The following is an 18773-nucleotide window of genomic DNA, read 5'->3' on the forward strand; positions in this document are numbered from 1 at the left end:
TGGGACCGGGGGGGCTGGGGGGGGCTGGGGGGGGTCCCCGCTCCGCAGGGCGTCCCGAGCCGCTCGGCAAGGGCAGGGGGGGCTGCCCCGCGGCGCGGGGGGGGGGCGGGGGTCCACGCACCGTGCAGGGCGGCTGCATCCAGGGCTCCCCGTCGATCTGCATGGGCAGCGGCTTCAGCGTCCTGCAAAAAAAAACCCAAAACCCCCGCAGCCGGGTGAGTGGGGGCGGCGGCCCGGCCCCCCCCGGGCCCCCCCGGACCCCCCCCGCTCACCGCAGCGTGATCTCGGCGCAGGTCGCCAGGCGCCGGCCCGCGCTCTTCAGCCCGGTGTAGATCTGCCCCATCTCCAGCACCCCCTCCAGCCCCACCACCTCCAGCCGCCGGTCGCTCAGGTCTGGGGGGGCACGGGGGGGGGTCAGGGCGGTGTCGGTAGGGCTGGTAAAAGGGGGGGCGGGGGTCCCCACGCACCCTGCACGCAGGTCTTGAGGGTCTCGGCGTCGGTGATGGCCGGGGGCAGCCCCGCGCCCGCCGCCCCCCCGGCGCCGCCCCCGGCGCCCGCTTGGTCTCGCCCCACAGGTTGGAGCCGCCGTGGGTGCTCGGGATGTTCAGCACCGCCAGCCCCTCCAGCGCCCCGCTCACTCCAGCGGGGTCCCGCAGCACTGGGGGGGGGCGTCAGGGCGGGGCGGCCCCGGCCCACCCCCCCCGGCCCCCCCCGCGTCGGGGGGCGCTCACCTCCACGCTCACGCAGTCCCTCAGCCCCTTGCAGGTGGCGAAAATGGACTCGGAGGTGGCGAACTCCAGGTACCAGAGCTTGTTCTTCATCCTGGGGGGTCGCGGCGTGGGGGGGGGGTCGCGGCGTGGGGGGGGGTCACGGCGTGGGGGGGGGTCACGGCGTGGGGGGCGGGGTCACGGCGTGGGGAGGGGGGTCGCGGCGTGGGGGGGGGTCACGGCGTGGGGAGGGGTCACGGCGTGGGGGGGGTCACGGCGTGGGGGGGGGTCACGACGTGGGGAGGGGGGTCACGGCGTGGGGGGGGGTCACGGCGTGGGGGGCGGGGTCACGGCGTGGGGAGGGGGTCGCGGCGTGGGGGGGGGTCGCGGCGTGGGGAGGGGTCACGGCGTGGGGGGGGGTCACGGCGTGGGGGGCGGGGTCACGACGTGGGGAGGGGGGTCGCGGCGTGGGGGGGGGGGTCACGGCGTGGGGAGGAGTCACGGCGGGGGGCGGCGCCGACCCCCACCCACCTGCTGTTGAACTTCTCGGGGTATTTCTCCCGCATGACGTGGAAGCGGTGGGCGATGGAGGCGTCCTGGGTGGGGGGGGGGAGGGGGGTGAGGTGCCGGGGCGGGGGTCCCGCGCCCCCCCTCGCCCCCCCGCGCCCCACGCACCACGCCGACGGAGAAGTAGTTGTTGACGATCTCGTAGGGCACGGGGTCCCCCGCGGCGGCGGGGTCGCGGGGCAGCACCCGCAGCCGCCAGCGATCCACGGGCACGGGGCGGGCGGCCTCCAGCGCCCGCAGCCTCGGCACCAGGTCCTCGCCCGCGTACCCTGCGGCGGGGCGGGGGCGTGGGGCGGGGCGGGGGGCGCGGGTGTGCCCCCCCGCCCCCCCGCTCGCCTCCGCGCCGCTCACCTCCCCCCCAGCGCAGGCAGCGGGCCAGGTCGTTGCCGGTGCCCAGGGGCAGCACGGCCACGGGGGGCCGGCGGGGCAGGTGGGCTCTGTCTGCAAAGAGAGGGGGGGTCGGGGGGGGGGAGGGCTGGGGGGGACCAGCACCCAGCGGGGCGCGGGGGGGAGGGGGGGGGCAGCACCCACCGATGGCGTCCAGGATCCAGCCCACCGTGCCGTCCCCGCCGCACACCAGGATCCGAAAATCGGGCACGTCCCGGAAAAAATTCAGCCTGGGAGGAGAGGCGGGGGGGGAGGGCAGGGGGGGCGCAGGGCGTTGGTTGGGGGGCTCAGGGCGGGATCGGGCCCCTCCGCGAGCACCCGCTGCCCCCGCCGCCGCGCTCACCCCGGGCCGGGGCCGCCCTGCTGCAGGTTGTAGACCTGGCGCGGGTTCAGCAGGTACTGGAGCTTGCGCAGCACCCTGCGGGGAGAGGAGCTGGGGGCGGGGGGCCGGCGGCCGCCCCCCCGCCCCGCCGAGCCGCGGCGAGCCCCCCCGGTGCCCCCCGCTCACCCCCCCCTCACCTCTCTCCCTGCTTCCCTCCGCTCTTGGGGTTGACGAAGACGAGCAGCGGGTGGGTGTCGGGCACGGGGCTGATCTGCGAGGCGGGGGGGTGAGGGCTGCGCCGCGGCCCCTGGGGACGGGGGGGGGACACGGGGAGGGTACAAGGGGGGCACGGGGGGGGGCAGGGTCGCAGCTCACCCGCAGCGCCTGCCCCTCGGGGGTGGTGAAGGCCTGCGGCGTCTCCTCGGCCGGCGTCCCCCCGCCGTCCCGCTGGCTGTCCTGCCTCTCCTGCCAGCGCCCGCGGCACCCCCGGCTCAGGGGGCGTCCCGGCGGGGTGGGGTCAGCCCCCCGCGAGGGGCGCCCCGGGAGCCCCCCCGCCGCCCCACTCACCAGCAGGACGGGGTAGATGGCGGCGGGGGGCAGGACGTGGTCGCGCAGGACCCCGCAGTCGCAGGCGGGCGGCACGAGCGGCTGGCATTCCTCGTGGATCTGGGGGCGGCACGGGGTGAGGGCGCGGGGCCGGGGGGCGCAGGGGTGTGTGTGTCCCCCCCCGGGACCACCCACCTTGAGGTGGCACCAGACGCAGTGCAGCCCCGCCAGGCTCTGGAAGCTCTTGATCTTCTTCTGGCACTGCCCGCAGCGGCCGCCGCCGCAGCCGCCCCGCACCCAGACGTGGGCCTGCACCTGCGCGCGGACCCCCGCGTCACCCCCCGTCGCACCCCCAGGGCCGGGGGCAGGACGCCGCGCCCCCCCCGGTGCGGGGCCACTCACGCCGGCCTCCTTGCGCGATTTGGCGTAGGTGCTGATGCAGCTGGGGGGGCGCGGCCGGCGCAGCGCTCGTGGGCCGTGAACTTGCAGACTGGGATGGGTGGGGCAGGGGCGGGCTCAGCCCGGGCCCCGCCCCTCCACCCCCCACCAATCACGGCGCGGCCACGTCCCGCCGGCCGGCCGCCGGCGGCGCGCCCTCGCAGCTCACTGGCCGGCGCTGGGTGGGCGGGGCTGACGCACGGCCGCGCCCGTGCGGGTGGGGCAGGGCGGGGCCCTCGCGCCGCTGGAGGGGTGGGGGCCTCCTGCAACAGCTGCATCCGCGCGGCCCCGCCCCCTCCCCTGGCCCTGGCCCGTCCCGACCCCTCCCCAGCGCGTCCTGTCCCCGTCCCCGTCCCCAGCTCTGCTCCGTCCCCGTCCCCTTCCCCGTCCCTATGCTGCTCTGACCGCCATCCTGTCCCCTCCCTGTCCCCACCCCATCCCCATCCCATCCCATCCCAATCCCGTCCCATCCCCACCCCATCCCATCCCCCCCATCCCAATCCATCCCCACCCCATCCCATCCCATCCCATCCCATCCCACCCATCCCATCCATCCCATCCATCCCCATCCCGTCCCATCCCCACCCCATCCCATCCACCCCATCCCAATCCCATCCCCACCCCATCCCATCCCACCCCATCCCAATCCATCCCCATCCCATCCCACCCCATCCAATCCCATCCCACCCCATCCCAATCCCATCCCCACCCCATCCCATCCCATCCCATCCCAACCCATCCCCACCCCATCCCATCCCACCCCATCCCAATCCCATCCCCACCCCATCCATCCCATCCCACCCCATCCCATCCCCATCCCATCCCCATCCCATCCCCATCCCATCCCACCCCATCCCATCCCATCCCATCCCATCCCATCCCATCCCCATCCCATCCCCATCCCATCCCCATCCCCATCCCATCCCATCCATCCCATCCCATCCCATCCCATCCCCATCCCATCCCCATCCCATCCCATCCCATCCCCATCCCATCCCCATCCCATCCCATCCCATCCCCATCCCATCCCTCCCCATCCCATCCCCATCCCCATCCCATCCCCATCCCCTCCCATCCCATCCCCATCCCATCCCATCCCCTCCCCATCCCCTCCCCATCCCCATCCCATCCCCATCCCATCCCCATCCCATCCCATCCCATCCCATCCCACCCCATCCCCATCCCCATCCCATCCCAATCCATCCCCACCCCATCCCATCCATCCCACCCCATCCCATCCCCATCCATCCCCATCCCATCCCCATCCCATCCCATCCCCATCCCATCCCATCCCCATCCCATCCCCATCCCATCCCATCCCATCCCATCCCATCCCCATCCCATCCCCACCCCATCCCATCCCATCCCATCCCATCCCATCCCATCCCATCCATCCCCATCCCATCCCACCCCATCCCATCCCATCCCATCCCATCCCCATCCCCATCCCATCCCATCCCCATCCCCATCCCATCCCATCCCCATCCCATCCCATCCCCATCCCCATCCCATCCCATCCCCTCCCCATCCCATCCCATCCCATCCCCATCCCATCCCCATCCCATCCCATCCCCATCCCATCCCCATCCCATCCCCATCCCATCCCCATCCCATCCCATCCCATCCCATCCCCATCCCCATCCCCATCCCCATCCCATCCCCATCCCATCCATCCCATCCATCCCCATCCCCATCCCCATCCCCATCCCCATCCCATCCCATCCCCATCCCATCCCCATCCCATCCCCATCCCATCCCCATCCCATCCCCATCCCCATCCCATCCCATCCCCATCCCATCCCCTCCCCATCCCATCCCCATCCCCATCCCATCCCCATCCCCTCCCCATCCCATCCCCATCCCATCCCATCCCATCCCCATCCCATCCCCATCCCATCCCATCCCATCCCATCCCATCCCCATCCCCATCCCCATCCCCATCCCCATCCCATCCCCATCCCATCCCCATCCCATCCCCATCCCATCCCCATCCCCATCCCATCCCATCCCCATCCATCCCATCCCATCCCATCCCATCCCCATCCCCATCCCATCCATCCCATCCCCATCCCATCCCCATCCCATCCCATCCCCATCCCATCCCCTCCCATCCCATCCCCTCCCCATCCCATCCCCATCCCATCCCCATCCCATCCCATCCCCATCCCCATCCCATCCCATCCCCATCCCATCCCCTCCCCATCCCATCCCCTCCCATCCCATCCCCATCCCATCCCATCCCCATCCCCTCCCCATCCATCCCCAATCCCATCCCCATCCATCCCCATCCCATCCCCATCCCCATCCCATCCCATCCCATCCCATCCCATCCCATCCCATCCATCCCCATCCCATCCCATCCCCATCCCATCCATCCCCATCCCATCCCCTCCCCATCCCATCCCCATCCCCATCCATCCCCATCCCCTCCCCATCCCATCCCATCCCATCCATCCCCTCCCATCCCCTCCCCATCCCCATCCCATCCCCATCCATCCCCATCCCATCCCCATCCCATCCCCATCCCCATCCCATCCCATCCCCATCCCCTCCCCATCCCATCCCCATCCCATCCCATCCCATCCCCATCCATCCCATCCCATCCCATCCATCCCATCCCCATCCCCATCCCCATCCCCATCCCCATCCCATCCCCATCCCATCCCCATCCCATCCCCATCCCCATCCCATCCCATCCCCATCCCATCCCCATCCCATCCCATCCCATCCCCATCCATCCCATCCCGTCCCATCCCCATCCCATCCAGCCCACTCCCACCCCGCACCATTCCATCCCATCCCATTCCATGCCATCCCCATCCCAGCCCAGCCCTGTCCCCTCCCCGTCCCCATTCCCACCCCATCCCCACCCCATCCCAGCCCATCCCATCCCATCCATCCCAATCCCATCCCCATCCCCATCCCCACCCCAGCCCATCCCACCCCATCCCCACCCCATCCCAGCCCATCCCAGCGCATCCCAGCCCATTCCCATCGCAATCCCATTCCCACCCCACCGCGCCCCCCCGCTCACAGGTGCAGCGCAGCCCCTGCTTGCGCAGCCCCACCAGCAGCGCCTCGCACACGTTGCAGAACGCGGGGCGGCGGAACTGCTTCAGGCGCCACATGTGCTGCCCGTCGTCCTTCATGTGCTGGGGGGAGGCGTCAGGGGGCGCGGCCGGGCCGGGGGGGGTCCTCCGGGCCCCCGGCGCGCCCCCCGCCACACTCACCCCCTCCAGGCCCAGCAGCACCAGCAGCGGGATGGTGGTGACCCCCCCGCGCAGCCACTCGGCCAGCGACACCGTCCCGCTGCCGTCGTAGTCGATCTCCCGCATCATCTCCCGCAGGATCTGGGGGGATGCGGGGCTGGGGGGGGCGGCGCGGGGCTGGGGGGGTGGGGGGGCGGACCCCCACCACCCCGCGCCCCCCCCCCGCCCCCCCCCGCTGCGCTCACCGGTCTGAGCTCGGTGACGTCCCAGTCCAGGTACTGGGCCACACGCATCATCTGGGCGATGATGCGATCAACCTCCTGCGGGCACGGCGTCAGCGCTGGGGGGCCCCACCCGCAGCCCCCCGCAGCCCCCACAGCCCCCTCACAGCCCCCCGCAGCCCCCCACAGCCCCCCGCAGCCTCCGCAGCCCCCCACAGCCCCCTCACAGCCCCCCACAGCCCCCCGCAGCCCCTGCAGCCCCCCACAGCCCCCTCACAGCCCCCCGCAGCCTCCGCAGCCCCCCACAGCCCCCCGCAGCCCCCCGCAGCCCCCTCACAGCCCCCCGCAGCCTCCGCAGCCCCCCACAGCCCCCCGCAGCCCCCCGCAGCCCCCTGCAGCCCCTGCAGCCCTCACAGCCCCCCGCAGCCCCCTGCAGCCCCCCGCAGCCTCCACAGCCCTTCACAGCCCCCCGCAGCCCCTGCAGCCCCCGCAGCCCCCTCACAGCCCCCCACAGCCCCCTCACAGCCCCCCGCAGCCTCCGCAGCCCCCCGCAGCCCCCTCACAGCCCCCCACAGCCCCCCGCAGCCTCCCGCAGCCCCCGCAGCCCCCGCAGCCCCTCACAGCCCCCGCAGCCCCCGCAGCCCCCGCAGCCCTCACAGCCCCCCGCAGCCCCCCGCAGCCCCCCGCAGCCCCCTCACAGCCCCCCACAGCCCCCCGCAGCCCCCGCAGCCCCCGCAGCCCCCTCACAGCCCCCCACAGCCCCCGCAGCCCCCGCAGCCCCCGCAGCCCCCGCAGCCCCTCACAGCCCCCCGCAGCCCCCCGCAGCCCCCCGCCCCGGCGCTCACCGCGCTGTCCAGGAGCCCGTTCCCGTCCGTGTCGTACAGTTTGAAGGTGACTGCGGGGCGGGGGGGCGCGGTGAGGGGACCCCCGCCGGCTCCCGCGCCCCCCCGAGCCCCCCGGACCCCCGCTCACACTCCAGCTTGTCCTCGGGGCGGCCGCGCTCCAGCAGCGAGAAGTAGCAGGAGACGTCGCTCACGGAGACGAGGTCGTGGCCTAGCGGGGAGAGACCCCCGGAGACCCCATGAGACCCCCGGAGACCCCCCGGAGACCCCCCGAGACCCCCGCCCCCCGGCCGCCGGCCCCTCACCCTCTGGGCCCCGGAAGGAGGCGAAGAGCTGGCGGCAGAGGGGCTGCGGGACGCCCGCGCCCAGGTAGGTGCGCAGGAACAGCGCGAAGCCCTCGAAGTCGACGCACTGGGGGGGGCACGGCCGGGCTGGGGGGGCACGGCCGGGCTGGGGGGGGCCCGGCGCAGCCCCCGGGCGGGGCCGGGCGCGGGCGCGAGGGCGGGGGTCTCACCTCGCCCCGCCGGTGCGGGGACAGGGCCCCCGCGCCCTCCAGCTCGCGCAGCACCTCCTGCACGCTGCGGCTGCTGTCTGCGGGGAGAGGCGCGGGGCGGGCGGCTGCGGGGGCGCACACGCGTGTGCCCCGCGACGGGGGGCTCACGGGCGCGCCAGGGCCGGCATGTGGGGGGACGCGGGCCGCAGAGCGTGGGCGCGCAAAGCTGCCCCCGTGCGTGCACACGCGTGCGGACCCACCTCCGCGCGTGCATACAGGTGTGTGAGGCCACCCCAGCGCACGCGCACAGCGTGCAGAGAGCCACCGCCGTGCACGCACGCAGGCGTGTGAGGCCGCCTCCATGCATGCAAAGCACTGCTACACGTGCAGGCAGGCGTGTGAGGCCACCCCTGTGCATGCCAATACATGCAGGGCCAAAGCCACGGAATGCACACAGGCGTGTGAGGCCACGTCACGCATGCACACGCGTGCAGAGCCGCGCCCTGATGGGCACACAGGCACGTGAAACTGTTCCCCGTGCATACACACGCGTGCAAAGCCGCCTCCACGTGTTCACACAGACACGTGAGGCTGTCCCCACGCGTGCACACGCGTGCGCAAAGCCGCCCCCCACGCGTGCACGCAGCCGCGCAAAGCCGCCCCCGTGCCCCCGCGGGCCTGCGAGTCCCCTCCCGCGCACGCACACGCGTGTGCGCCCGTGTTCATGTCCTCCACTCACAGTCCAGGTACTTCTGCAGCTGGCAAACTCCTGGGGGCTGAGGGTGGCCCACTCCCCGCTCTCCTCCATGGCTGCGGCACGGGCGGCGCACACGGCTTCTGCGGCGGGGGGCGGGGGGGGGACGGGAAAGGGGGCGCGTTGGGGGCGGACGCCCCCAACGCGCCCCCTTTCCCGTCCCCCCCCCCCGCCCCCCGCCGCAGAAGCCGTGTTGGGCGCGGAGCCGGGCGTATCCCACACGCAACACGCCAGCGTCACGCGTGTGCCAGCCGTGTGGGGCGAGGGTTTGAGCTTTGAACCCCGGATGGGGAGGGGCACCCACGGGTGACAGTGTGGCGCGGGAAATTCCCCCCCCCCCCCCCCCAGGCGTGGGGTGACAGGGGGGTGGGGGCTGTGTCCCCCCACGGGTGGGACCCTCGGGTGGGGGCTGTCCCCGTCCCCATTGGTGGGATCCACGGGTGGGGGCTGTCCCCATTTCCATGAGTGGGACACCACGGGTGGGGGCTGTCCCTGTCCCCACGGGTGGGGGCTGTTCGTGTCCCCGTCCCCACGGGTGGGACCCCACGGGTGGGGGCTGTCCCGGTCCCCACGGGTGGGATGCACGGGTGGGGGCTGTCCGTGTCCCCGTCCCCACGGGTGGGACCCACGGCCGGGAGCCGCCCCAGCAGCGGCTGCCCGAAGCCGGGGAGAGAGGGGGGGGGATCCGGACACCCCCCACCCCCGTGGGGCTCCCACGGGGCCGAGTCACGCGGGGATCAGGACCCCCCCCCCCCCCATCCCGTGCTCCCTCCGGTACCGGCGCACACGGAGCCCCCCGGGACCGGGCGGTCCCGCCCCGTCCCTGCGCTCGGGACCCCCGGGGCTTCCCCCGCGCCCCGCCCCGCGTGGGGCCCGACCCCCCCGCAGCCCCCCCGGGAGCCCCCCCGGAGCCCCCAGCCCCGCCCGGGCCGTACCTGCCGGTCCCGCGGCGGCTGGGTCCGCTCCCGGCCCGGCCCCGTGACAGCAGGGCGCGGGGGGGGGCGGGGGCGGCACCGGCCGCACGTGCGGGGGGGGCCGCGGGGTGGGGGGGGGCAGAGCCTGGAAACCCCCGCGGGGCCGCGTGGGCGGCAGCCGGTTGCCGCCTCGATCGCGAGCGTGGGGCCACATCCGCCCCCGGCGGGGGGGGGGCGAGGCGTGGGGCCCCCAACCCGCGCGTGGGGCTCAGCCCGGCCCGGGGGGGGGCACGGGGGGAGAGGGGGGCCGCGGGGTGCAGCGGGCCCGGCGGTGGCGGTTTGGGGGGTCCGGTCCCGCCGGCGCTCCCGGGGACGGGAGGGGACGGGGCACGGGGGGGGGGGGCACGCGACACACGGGCCGTGTCCCCCACTCCGCCCCCCCCCCCCCGGGCCGGGGTCTGGGGGCAGCGCGGTTGCCATGGCGATGAGCCCCCGGGGGAAAGGGGCGAAGCTGCGGCGTGGCCCACTGGGCCCAAGTCCCCAGGCCTGCGGTCGCCATGGCAACGTCGCACCGCTGAGGTGGGGAGGGGCCTCGGCTCCCCCCGTGCGTAACGGGAATCCCCCTCCTCACGGGGCGCTGCCCCTTTAAAAACAAAATGGCCGCCCCCGCCTCGTCGCCCCCTCGCAGCCACGCCCGGCCGCCGCCGCCGCCGCCGCCACTTCCGGGGCGGGGCCCGGCGGGCGGAAGTGTGTCGCGCGCGCAAGATGGCGACTCCCTATGTGACTGACGAGACCGGTGAGCGCGGCCCGGCCCGGCGCGGCCCCCCCCGCCCCCCCCCGCCCCGCGGGACCCCCCGTGCCCGCGGTGCCGCCTCTCTCCCCGCGGGGGTGCGGCCTCCGCCTTCCACGCGGCCCCGTCCCCGTGGGGCTCCCCGTGGGGCTGGGCGCGGCCCCCCGTTACCGGTTGCTGTCTCTGTGGGGCCGGACCCACCGCGTGCCCCGCCCCCCCCCGGTGTCTGTGGGGTCCCCCTGTGCCCACACCGCTGTTTGGGCAGGGAGGGCCCCGGGGGGGGGTGCGTGGGGTGTCCCGCGGCCCCTGGGGGGGCGTCCCGGGGCCCGTGGAGGGTCTGGGGGCGTCCCGGAACCCCATAGGGGTCTGTGGGCTGTCCCGCGGCCCCTGGGGGGTGTCCCGGGGCCCCCGCGGGGTCTGTGGGGTGCCCTGGGGCCCGTGGGGGGGTCTGTGGGGCCCCCCGGGGGTGCGCGGGGCGCCCCGGGGCCGGCAGCCGACGGGCCCTTGCCCCGCAGGGAAGTACATCGCGTCCACGCAGCGCCCCGACGGCACCTGGCGCAAGCAGCGGCGCGTGAAGGAGGGCTACGTGCCGCAGGAGGAGGTGCCGGTGTAAGTGGGGCGGGGGGCAGGGGGTGTCCCGGGGCTGGGGGGAGCGGGGGGGCTGCCCCTCCGGCGCGTCCCGTCCCGTCCCCGGGCGCCGCGACCCCCGGGGCTGCGCGCGCCGGGTCACGTCTGCAGGTCTCAGTCTCTTTCCAGGTGCCCGAGCAATTCCGACCCCCTACCCCCTCACCCCCACCCCGTGTCCTGCCGGTACGTATCGCCCCCCGCCCCGGGCGGCCCGCGGGCGCGCGAGGACCCCCAGCCGCGAGGGCGGCCGCCCGGGCTCTGCGCGGCGGCGGGGGCCGCTCCGCCCGGGAGGCTCGGCCGGAGGCGCGGAGCGTTTCCCGGGGCGCGGCGGCGGGGTCCCGCGCCGGGGCCCCCGCGGAGGGGCGGCGGCGGGGGGAGAGGCGCCTTCACGGGCTCCCGTTCCGCGCAGGTACGAGAACAAGTACGTGAAGTTTTTCAAAAGCAAACCCGAGCTGCCGCCGGGGCTGAGCCTGGAGCCCGCTGCGCGGCCCGGCAGGGCGGAGGGCGGCGAGGCCGCGCTGTCCAAGGCGGCGAAGCGCAACCTGAAGCGCAAGGAGAAGAGGAAGCAGCAGCAGGAGAAGGGCGAGCGCGAGCCCGACGGACTCATCGCCGCGCTGGAGAAGGCGTCTCTGGCCGAGGGCGGCGGCGGCGGCGAGGGGCCTCCGGGGGACGGCGGGGCGGCCGCGCCGCAGCCGGCCTGCCCCGGCGCGGCGCCGGCCGAGGGGGACGCCCCCCGCCGCCGAGCGCAGCCGCAAGATCAAGAACCTGCGGAAGAAGCTGCGGCAGGTGGAGGAGCTGGCGCAGCGGCTGCGGGCCGGCGAGCTGAAGCAGCCGACCAGGGAGCAGCTGGAGAAGCTGGGGCGCAGGAGGGCGCTGGAGGAGGAACTGCGGGGCCTGGAGCCGGGCTCGTGAGGGGGGCCGGGGGGCGGGGGGCGCGCGGCCGGCCCCGCCGCCTTTGGGCGGGCGCGGCGGGCGGGTTTTTCTGGGAGGAGTCGTTCCCGGCTATGGGCGTTGGAGACCCGGCGGCTCTCGGATACCTCTCTCCTCTTTGGGGTTTTTTTGGGGTTTTTTGTGTTTTTTTTTAAATTTTATTTGGGGCGGGGCCGCGCTGGTTCCCGGGGGGCCGCGGCCCCCCGCCCCTCCCCGGCCCCTCGTGTTCTGTGTTGCCCCCTCTCCCCGTTCGTTTTTAAACCCACGCAATAATAAAATCGCAGTAGTGAGCGGCGCCCGCGGCCCCGTGCCGGTGGGGGGGCTGCGGTGCCGGGGAACCCCCCCCCATTTCCGGGGTCACCGCGCCGGGGCCGAGCTGCCGGGTTCCTCCTGCTTGGTGCCACGGGGCCCCCCTGCGCCCGTCCCGCGGGTGGGGGGTCCCCAACGCCCGGTTTGGGCGAGGCTGCGGGTGCCCCAAACGCGGGGGTATCCTGGGGGGGGGGGTCTCCTGGCCCGGCCTTTCCGGCAGCGCTGGGGGGCCGGGGGCCGCCCTCGTCCTTTGGGGGTCTCGGGGCGGGGGCATCACCGGGGCTGTGCCCCACGGCGTCCCCCACAGCCAGGCCCTGGTCCCCCCCTGCGCCCCCTCCTCGAAGCAGCCACAGGCGAGGCCCCGGGAGGGGTGGTGCTGAGCCCCCTGCCCCCCGCCCCCAACCATCCACATCTGGGGAGAACTGGGGGCTACTGGGAGTGCTGCGGGGGGGGAGGGCTGGGGGTGCTGGAGGGGGCACTGGGAGCAACTGGGGAGAGCAAGCTGCGTGATACTGGGGGCGGGCACTCACCGCTGGCTGCGGCTCCCGGGGGTCGCGGTGGGGCCCGGGCCGGCCACGGAGCTGGGAGGGGGCGGGGGGCGGGGGCGGGGCCGCCGGGGGTCCTTCCCGGTGCGACCGCGTTGGGAACGGCGCGGGGGGCGCTGCCCTTTAAGGGGGCGGGGTGCAGCGCCGTGACGCCCCCGCGCCAGGCCCCGCCCCCGGAAGTGGCAGCAGCGGCGGCGGGCGGAAGGCGGAAGTGAGGCGCGTGAGGGACCCCGGGGGGGGGCGGGAGGCGGCGGAGACCCCCCCCCGCCGGCACCGGCACCGTGAGTCCCCGCCCCCCTCCCCCCGCCGCCCCCGGGGCCGGGCCTCGAGCAGCGGCGCGCGCTGCGCTTTTGGGGTGAAATCCCCGGAAATCGGCCCGAGAGCGTCCCCGGGGCGCGGGGGGGCGTCCCGTGGGCACAGGGGCTGGGCCGGGGCGGGCCCGGTGACCAGCTGGGGGTCCCGCGGCCGGTTGGGCCCCACCGCGGGGTCGGGGGGTCCCGGGGCCGGGGGGGCGTCCCGGGGCCGGTGGGAGGGGTTCCGGGGCCGGTGGGGGGGCGTCCCGGGGCCGGTGGGAGGGGTTCCGGGGCCGGTGGGGGGGTTGTCCCGGGGCCGGTGGGGGGGGGGGGGTTCCGGGGCCGGTGGGGGGGGTCCCGGGGCCGGTGGGAGGGGTTCCGGGGCCGGTGGGGGGGCGTCCCGGGGCCGGTGGGAGGGGTTCCGGGGCCGGTGGGGGGGGTCCCGGGGCCGGTGGGGGGGGTTGTCCCGGGGCCGGTGGGGGGGGGTCCCGGGGCCGGTGGGGGGGGGTCCCGGGGCCGGTGGGGGGGGTTCCGGGGCCGGTGGGGGGGGTTGTCCCGGGGCCGGTGGGGGGGGGGTCCCGGGGCCGGTGGGGGGGTTGTCCCGGGGCCGGTGGGGGGGGTTGTCCCGGGGCCGGTGGGGGGGGGGTCCCGGGGCCGGTGGGGGTTGTCCCGGGGCCGGTGGGGGTTGTCCCGGGGCCGGTGGGCTGAGGCTGTCGCTCTGACCCCGCTCTCGCGCTCAGGGCCCGGCGGCATGGCCGTGACCTAGGCCCGGCCCGGGGCAGCGGGGCCGCGGGGATGGAGCAGCCCCAGCGACGGGGAGCGGCTGCGGCCGAAAGCGGCGACGGCCCCGGCCGGCGCACGGAGCCCCCCGGCGACAGCGCGGCCTGGAACGGGAACTGCGGGGCCGCCGGCCCGGAGGAGGAGGACGACGACCGGGACCTGCCCCGCCCCGGCCCCGAGCGCTCCTGCCGCTGCGGGGGGGAGCCGGCCGCCCCCCCGAGCCCCGCGGCCCGGCGGCGGGACGGATCCTGCGGCCTGACCTGCCGCAACCGGGCCGCCGCCGCCCCGGCGCCGCAGCCGCTGCGCGGACAGGAGGAGGGCGAGGAGGACGGTGCCGGCGAGGACGGCGCGGGGAAGGGGGCCCGGAGGACGCGGAGGCGTCAGCGGCATCGCTCGGCCCCCAAGGAGGAGGAGGAGAGCGGCCAGCGCGAGGGCGGCGCGGGCAGGCGGCAGCGGCCGGCGCGGAAGCGGAGCCGCGGGGACGGGGCCGAGCCGGCGCAGGAGCCGGCCGGCTGGCGGGGGCTGCTGGCGCAGGCGCTCCGGCTGGGCGCGGAGGCCGGCGGGCGGCTGCTCTGCTCCTGCTGCCGCTTCGGCGCCCGCGACCTGGGCTGGGCGCGGGCCGGCGTGCGGAGCTGGGGCCGGCGCGTGGGCCAGCGGGCCCGCAGCGGCTCCCTGAGGGCGGCCCGGTGGCTGCGGGCCGCGGCCGGGCTCTTCCTCCGCCTGCTCTGGATGCTCTGCGCGCTGCTCCTCCTGCTCCTCGTGCTGCTCCTGGGCGGGCTGCGGCTCTGCTGGCGCGCGGGCGCTGCCGCGCTGGCCGCCGGCGCCGATCGGCTGGGCAGGAGCCCGCGGGCCGCCCGGCTCCTCGCGCTCCTGGACGCGGCCGCGCTCCGCGGGACGCGGGGCCTGCTCGGGGCGAGCCGGCCGTGCCGGTACCTCTGGGCCTGGCTGCGGAGGCGGCCGGCTCCCCCCTGGGCGGGGCGGACGGGGGCCGCGGCGCCCGGCCCCGACGCTGCGGAGGAGGTGAGGCGGCTGCTGGCCATGGCGGAGCTGCCCGAGGGGGAGCTGAACCCCTTCCAGGTGCTGGGCGTGGAGGCGGCGGCGTCGGACGCCGAGCTGCGGAAGGCCTATCGCCGGCTGGCCGTGCTGGTGCGCGCTGGGGGGGCTGCGGGGGGGGCCGCACCCCGAGAGCTGGCGCTGAGGTTTTCCTGCCCCCCCCCAGGTGCACCCGGACAAGAACGAGCACCCCGGGGCCGAGGCAGCGTTCAAGGTGCTGCGGGCGGCCTGGGACGCGGTGGGCAGCCCGGAGCGGAGGAAGGAGTACGAGATGTGAGTCCGGGGGGGTCTGGGGGGGGCGCGGCGCCGGCCTCGCGCCGCGCCCGGCCTGAGCCCGGCTCCCCGCAGGAAGCGGCTGGCGGAGAGCGAGCTGACGAGGTCGGTGGGGCGAGTTCCTGAGCCGGCTGCAGGACGACCTGGCGCAGGCCATGAACACCATGCTGTGCAGCAAGTGCCAGGGCAGGCACAGGTGGGCGCGGGGGGGGCCGAACGGGGGGGCCGGGGCGCCCGCAGGGCCGTGAACGCCCGCCCTCGCCGCCGCAGGAGGTTCGAGATGGACCGCGAGCCCCCCAGCGCGCGGTACTGCGCCGAGTGCGGCGCGCTGCACGCCGCCGAGGAGGGCGACCTGTGGGCCGAGTCCAGCCTGCTGGGGCTGAAGATCACCTACTTCGCCGTGATGGGCGGCAAGGTCTACGACATCACGGGTGGGTGCCGCGCCCCCCCCCGCCCCCCCCAGCCCCCAGTGCCGCGCGGCCGTCGCCCCCCGCGCCGGGACGGCGTTGACCGGCGGCTCCGTGTGTCCCGGCAGAGTGGGCCGGCTGCCAGCGCGTGGGCATCTCCCGGACACGCACCGCGTCCCCTACCACATCTCCTTCGGCTCCCGCGGCCCCGCGCCGGGCGGGCGCCAGAGGTCAGTGCCGGACCCCGTCCCGGGACGGGACGCGGGGGGGGCTCGGACGGGTCACCCCCAACACCCGCGTTCCCCCGCAGGAGCGGCTCCAAGGGCGGCCCCGCCTCGGCTGCCGACCTGCAGGAATTCTTCGCCCGCGTCTTTCAGGGGGGCTCGGGCCCGGTGCCCGGGGGGCCCTTCCCGCCGCCCCCCGCCCCCCCGGCGGCCGCAGCCTCCCCCGCGGGGGCGGCGCGGCCCGAGGGCCCCGTCCCCAGGGGCGACGCCAAGCACAAGAGGCGGAAGAAAACGCGCCGTCCACTGCAGCGCTGAACGGGGCGGCCGGCGCTCTGCCGGGCACAACAAGGGCTCTTTCCAATAAAAAATCTATTTTTCTTTTTTTTTTAAAAAAAAACCCACCCGGGAGCACTCTCTGTATTTGTCAGCGAGCAGGGAGGCCGCGGGCCGGCGGGGCCCACGCCAGCGGGAGCGGCTCTGCGCCAGAGCCGCCCGCAGCAGAGCCCGGCCCCCGCATCTCTACAGGGTTACGGGAGCGTTCGGGCGCCGCCCGCGCCCCCGAGTCTGTCCAGGACGAAGAGCAGCTCGTTATTTTTTAAAAAACGCAAAGCCAGGGGCTGGGTTCGGGCCGCCGCTGCAATCCTGAGTTTTATTGCGAGCAGTTCTTGACACGCGTGGGCGTGCAGCGCCTCGCCCGCCGTTTCCCAGCGCTCCGAGCCGCGTGCTGGGCCATAGCGGGGGAGCGACGGCGCTGGGGGCTGCGTGGGGCCCGGCTGCGTGCCCCCCCGCCCCGGAAACAACCCCGGAGGCGCTGCTGGCGGCCGCGGTGTTTCTCGCCGAGCCGTTTGTGCGCCCAGCCCGCAGCAGCGGGGTTCCGGGGCAGCGCGCCGCGTCCTCGGCGCTCTTCTCGGATGCGGGACGGCGCGGAGCAGCCCGGCGGGTCCGTGGGAGGTGCGAGCCGGGGCGGGCGACGCCGCTCTCCGTTCTTTATTACGGCGGTGACAGCTCAAACGCGCGGAGCTGGGGGGCGGGGGTGGGCGGCTCGTCCCGCTGTCCGCGCTTCTCCCCGCGCCGGCCCTTTCGAGATGCACCGCGAGGCGCCTGGTGAAAACCCCGGCCGAGAGCCTGAGCCCCACGCGCGGCCCCGCTCGCCCTGCTCTCCAGCCCGCGCCGCCGTGCCGTCCCCTCCGCGCTCCCGGCTGCGCGCGCCGCGCCTCAGTACTTGTTGATGCCGAAGACGCGCACGCCGTGGAACTGGGGCAGCTTGGGCAGAAGGACGCTGAGCAGCGAGGCCGTGTTGACGACGAAGTGCGCGGCGTCGTATTTGGTGTAGAAACTGGTGAGGAGGTACCTGGGTGAGAGGGGGGCCCGGGGTGAGCGCTGTGCCGCCCCCGCCCTCCCCTCTGCCCGCGCTTGTCCTCTTAGGAAAAATAAAAAGCGCTTTGGGCGCCTCGCTGGTGCTTCCCACGCAGAACGGCACCTCGGGAGACCCCCTCTGGCCCCAGGAGCCGTCCGTGCCGCGGCGGCTGCGCCGACGGAAGCCCAGCGGGTCCCCGCGCGCCGCAGAGCCGCCCCGCGCCCCCCGCAGTGGCGCTCACAGCACGACCGGGGAGACGCTGAGGAACTTGCGCGAGGCGGTGCACTGCGTGCCGTAGTCTATCTGCTCCCAGTGCGTCAGGAGGCGATCCTTGCCCTGGTCCGGGGTCTCGAACGGGGTCCCCTTCACCGCGTGCAGCAGCAGGTACATGACCTGCAGGGTTCCAGGACGGGGGAGGTGTACAGCGAGCGCGGGAACAGCTCCGCTGCGGCCGCAGAAACGCGCTTTGTGCCTCCCACAGCCGTTTCCCCAGCCGAGGGCCTCTCGTCGGCTACGGCTTCCCCGCCGCGCCGCCCCCGGCCTTCCCCCTCCGCGCCGCAACCGGGGGCTTCGTCGTAGCTGGTGACCGGGCACCGCCAGCGACCGCCAGCCCGCGCGCTCCGGGCGCAGCCCCGGCAGGGCCGCGCGTTGACTGACCAGGTTGTGTATGACGTTGGTGAGCGTCCAGACCACGGGAACGCTGAAGAAGGGGATGCTGAGCAGGACGATGTGGAGGACGCCCACGGAGATCCCGTACGCCAGCCAGATCCCGCGGCTGTTCATCACCCGCGTGTTGGGGTTCACCTCGCTGTGCGCCACGCCGACGTTCATCCTGCAGCGAACAAACGGAGCGTCCAGAGGTGTCCCAGGGCGGCCTCCCCAGGCCTCTGCCATTCCCAAGCCCGGTCAGGAGGCCCAGCGCAGCCCCAGGCCCACGGTCTTCCCGCAGCAGCTCCCCCCCCGACCTTCCCAGGCGCTCGGCCTCGAGGCGCCGCCGACGCCGGCTCCCTCGCCCGCGACTCCGCGCCTCGGCCCGAGCGACGGGAGGGCGAGGGCAGGGCGAAGGGCGAGCAGCTCGCCCCCAGAACAAGGCAGGAACCGCCCGTCACGGGGCTCCGCTCGCCCTCTGCTGCTTCCCCACCGGGCGGGGAGGCAAAACGCCCTGCACCCCCCGCAGCTCGGCCGGGAAACGAGCACGGAGACCCCCCCGCCCCGGGGCTGGGAACGGCGGCTCCGCTCAGGGCCCGGCCCCGCTCCCCCGCAGCCCCCGGCCCGCCCTGCCCCGCTCCCCCCGCAGCCCCCGGCCCGCCCGGCCCCGCTCCCCCGCAGCCCCCGGCCCGCCCGGCCCCGCAGCCCCCGGCCCGCCCGGCCCCGCTCCCCCGCAGCCCCCGGCCCGCCCTGCCCCGCTCCCCCCGCAGCCCCCGGCCCGCCCGGCCCCCGCTCCCCCGCAGCCCCCGGCCCCCCTCCCACCGCAGCCACGCTGCCCCCGGCCCACCCGGCCCCGCTCCCCCCGCAGCCCCCGGCCCGCCCGGCCCCGCTCCCCCGCAGCCCCGCAGCCCCCGGCCCACCCGGCGGCTCCGCGGCCGTTGCCAGGACCCTGCCCGCCCCGGGTTCGTCTCCAGGAAGTTAGCTCTCCCGGGCCGCTCTCTCCATTGGCCGCTCGGCAGCGTTTTCCCGCTTCCATTGGTGGCTCCGCCCGTCGCTCAGCGCCGCCCCGCCCCTCACGCGGCGGCAGGCCAATAGCGGGAGGAAGACGCGGAGGCAGGACTGGCCAACCGTGAGAGG

At 75.9% G+C, this 18773-nt stretch overlaps 4 protein-coding genes across 6 annotated transcripts; 2 read left to right on the forward strand and 2 right to left on the reverse strand.

Annotated features, from left to right (window-relative positions):
* Positions 1-28: 28 nt before the first annotated feature.
* Positions 29-8574, reverse strand: DGKA (diacylglycerol kinase alpha; the record flags this gene model as incomplete). Its single annotated transcript, XM_086768663.1, is given in 26 exon segments — positions 29-182; positions 273-393; positions 468-534; positions 537-637; positions 640-658; positions 732-822; positions 1239-1303; positions 1383-1543; positions 1626-1715; positions 1806-1891; positions 2005-2079; positions 2181-2254; positions 2359-2448; positions 2551-2649; positions 2725-2844; positions 2932-2981; positions 2984-3019; positions 6002-6119; positions 6198-6317; positions 6422-6496; positions 7243-7292; positions 7370-7450; positions 7545-7650; positions 7754-7830; positions 8472-8495; positions 8498-8574. Coding segments are annotated over 26 exon segments (2193 nt in total), but the record flags the coding sequence as incomplete, so codon positions are not given.
* Positions 8575-9903: 1329 nt separating this feature from the next.
* PYM1 (PYM1 exon junction complex associated factor) lies at positions 9904-12043 on the forward strand. Of its 3 annotated transcripts, none has more exons than XM_086768976.1 (4): positions 9904-10196; positions 10706-10799; positions 10947-11000; positions 11227-12043. In XM_086768976.1, exons 1-4 carry the CDS (start codon positions 10166-10168, stop codon positions 11900-11902), a joined length of 855 nt encoding a protein of 284 aa, XP_086625102.1. In that variant the 5' UTR covers positions 9904-10165; the 3' UTR covers positions 11903-12043. The 3 variants fall into 3 exon arrangements, with proteins under 3 accessions (XP_086625102.1, XP_086625105.1, XP_086625104.1); XM_086768979.1 differs by lacking the exon at positions 10947-11000 and having other exon boundaries at positions 9911-10196; positions 11227-11502; positions 11540-11872; XM_086768978.1 differs by lacking the exon at positions 10947-11000 and having other exon boundaries at positions 9912-10196.
* Positions 12044-12808: 765 nt separating this feature from the next.
* DNAJC14 (DnaJ heat shock protein family (Hsp40) member C14) lies at positions 12809-15946 on the forward strand. Its single transcript, XM_086768664.1, is given in 9 exon segments — positions 12809-12882; positions 13635-14820; positions 14894-15000; positions 15076-15112; positions 15114-15196; positions 15271-15431; positions 15536-15562; positions 15565-15637; positions 15718-15946. Coding segments are annotated over 8 exon segments (1848 nt in total). The 5' UTR covers positions 12809-12882; positions 13635-13689.
* A 303-nt stretch (positions 15947-16249) lies between these two features.
* Positions 16250-18687, reverse strand: ORMDL2 (ORMDL sphingolipid biosynthesis regulator 2). The gene is made up of 4 exons (XM_086768992.1): positions 18557-18687; positions 17646-17820; positions 17230-17381; positions 16250-16982 (listed from the first exon to the last, which is right to left on the reverse strand). The coding sequence occupies exons 1-4, from the start codon at positions 18670-18672 to the stop codon at positions 16847-16849; spliced, it is 579 nt and encodes a 192-aa protein (XP_086625118.1). The 5' UTR covers positions 18673-18687; the 3' UTR covers positions 16250-16846.
* Positions 18688-18773: the final 86 nt, after the last annotated feature.

This window comes from Chlamydotis macqueenii, chromosome 29, assembly GCF_036417535.1.
Source record: "Chlamydotis macqueenii isolate bChlMac1 chromosome 29, bChlMac1.mat, whole genome shotgun sequence".
In the NCBI taxonomy this organism is placed as follows: domain Eukaryota; kingdom Metazoa; phylum Chordata; class Aves; order Otidiformes; family Otididae; genus Chlamydotis; species Chlamydotis macqueenii.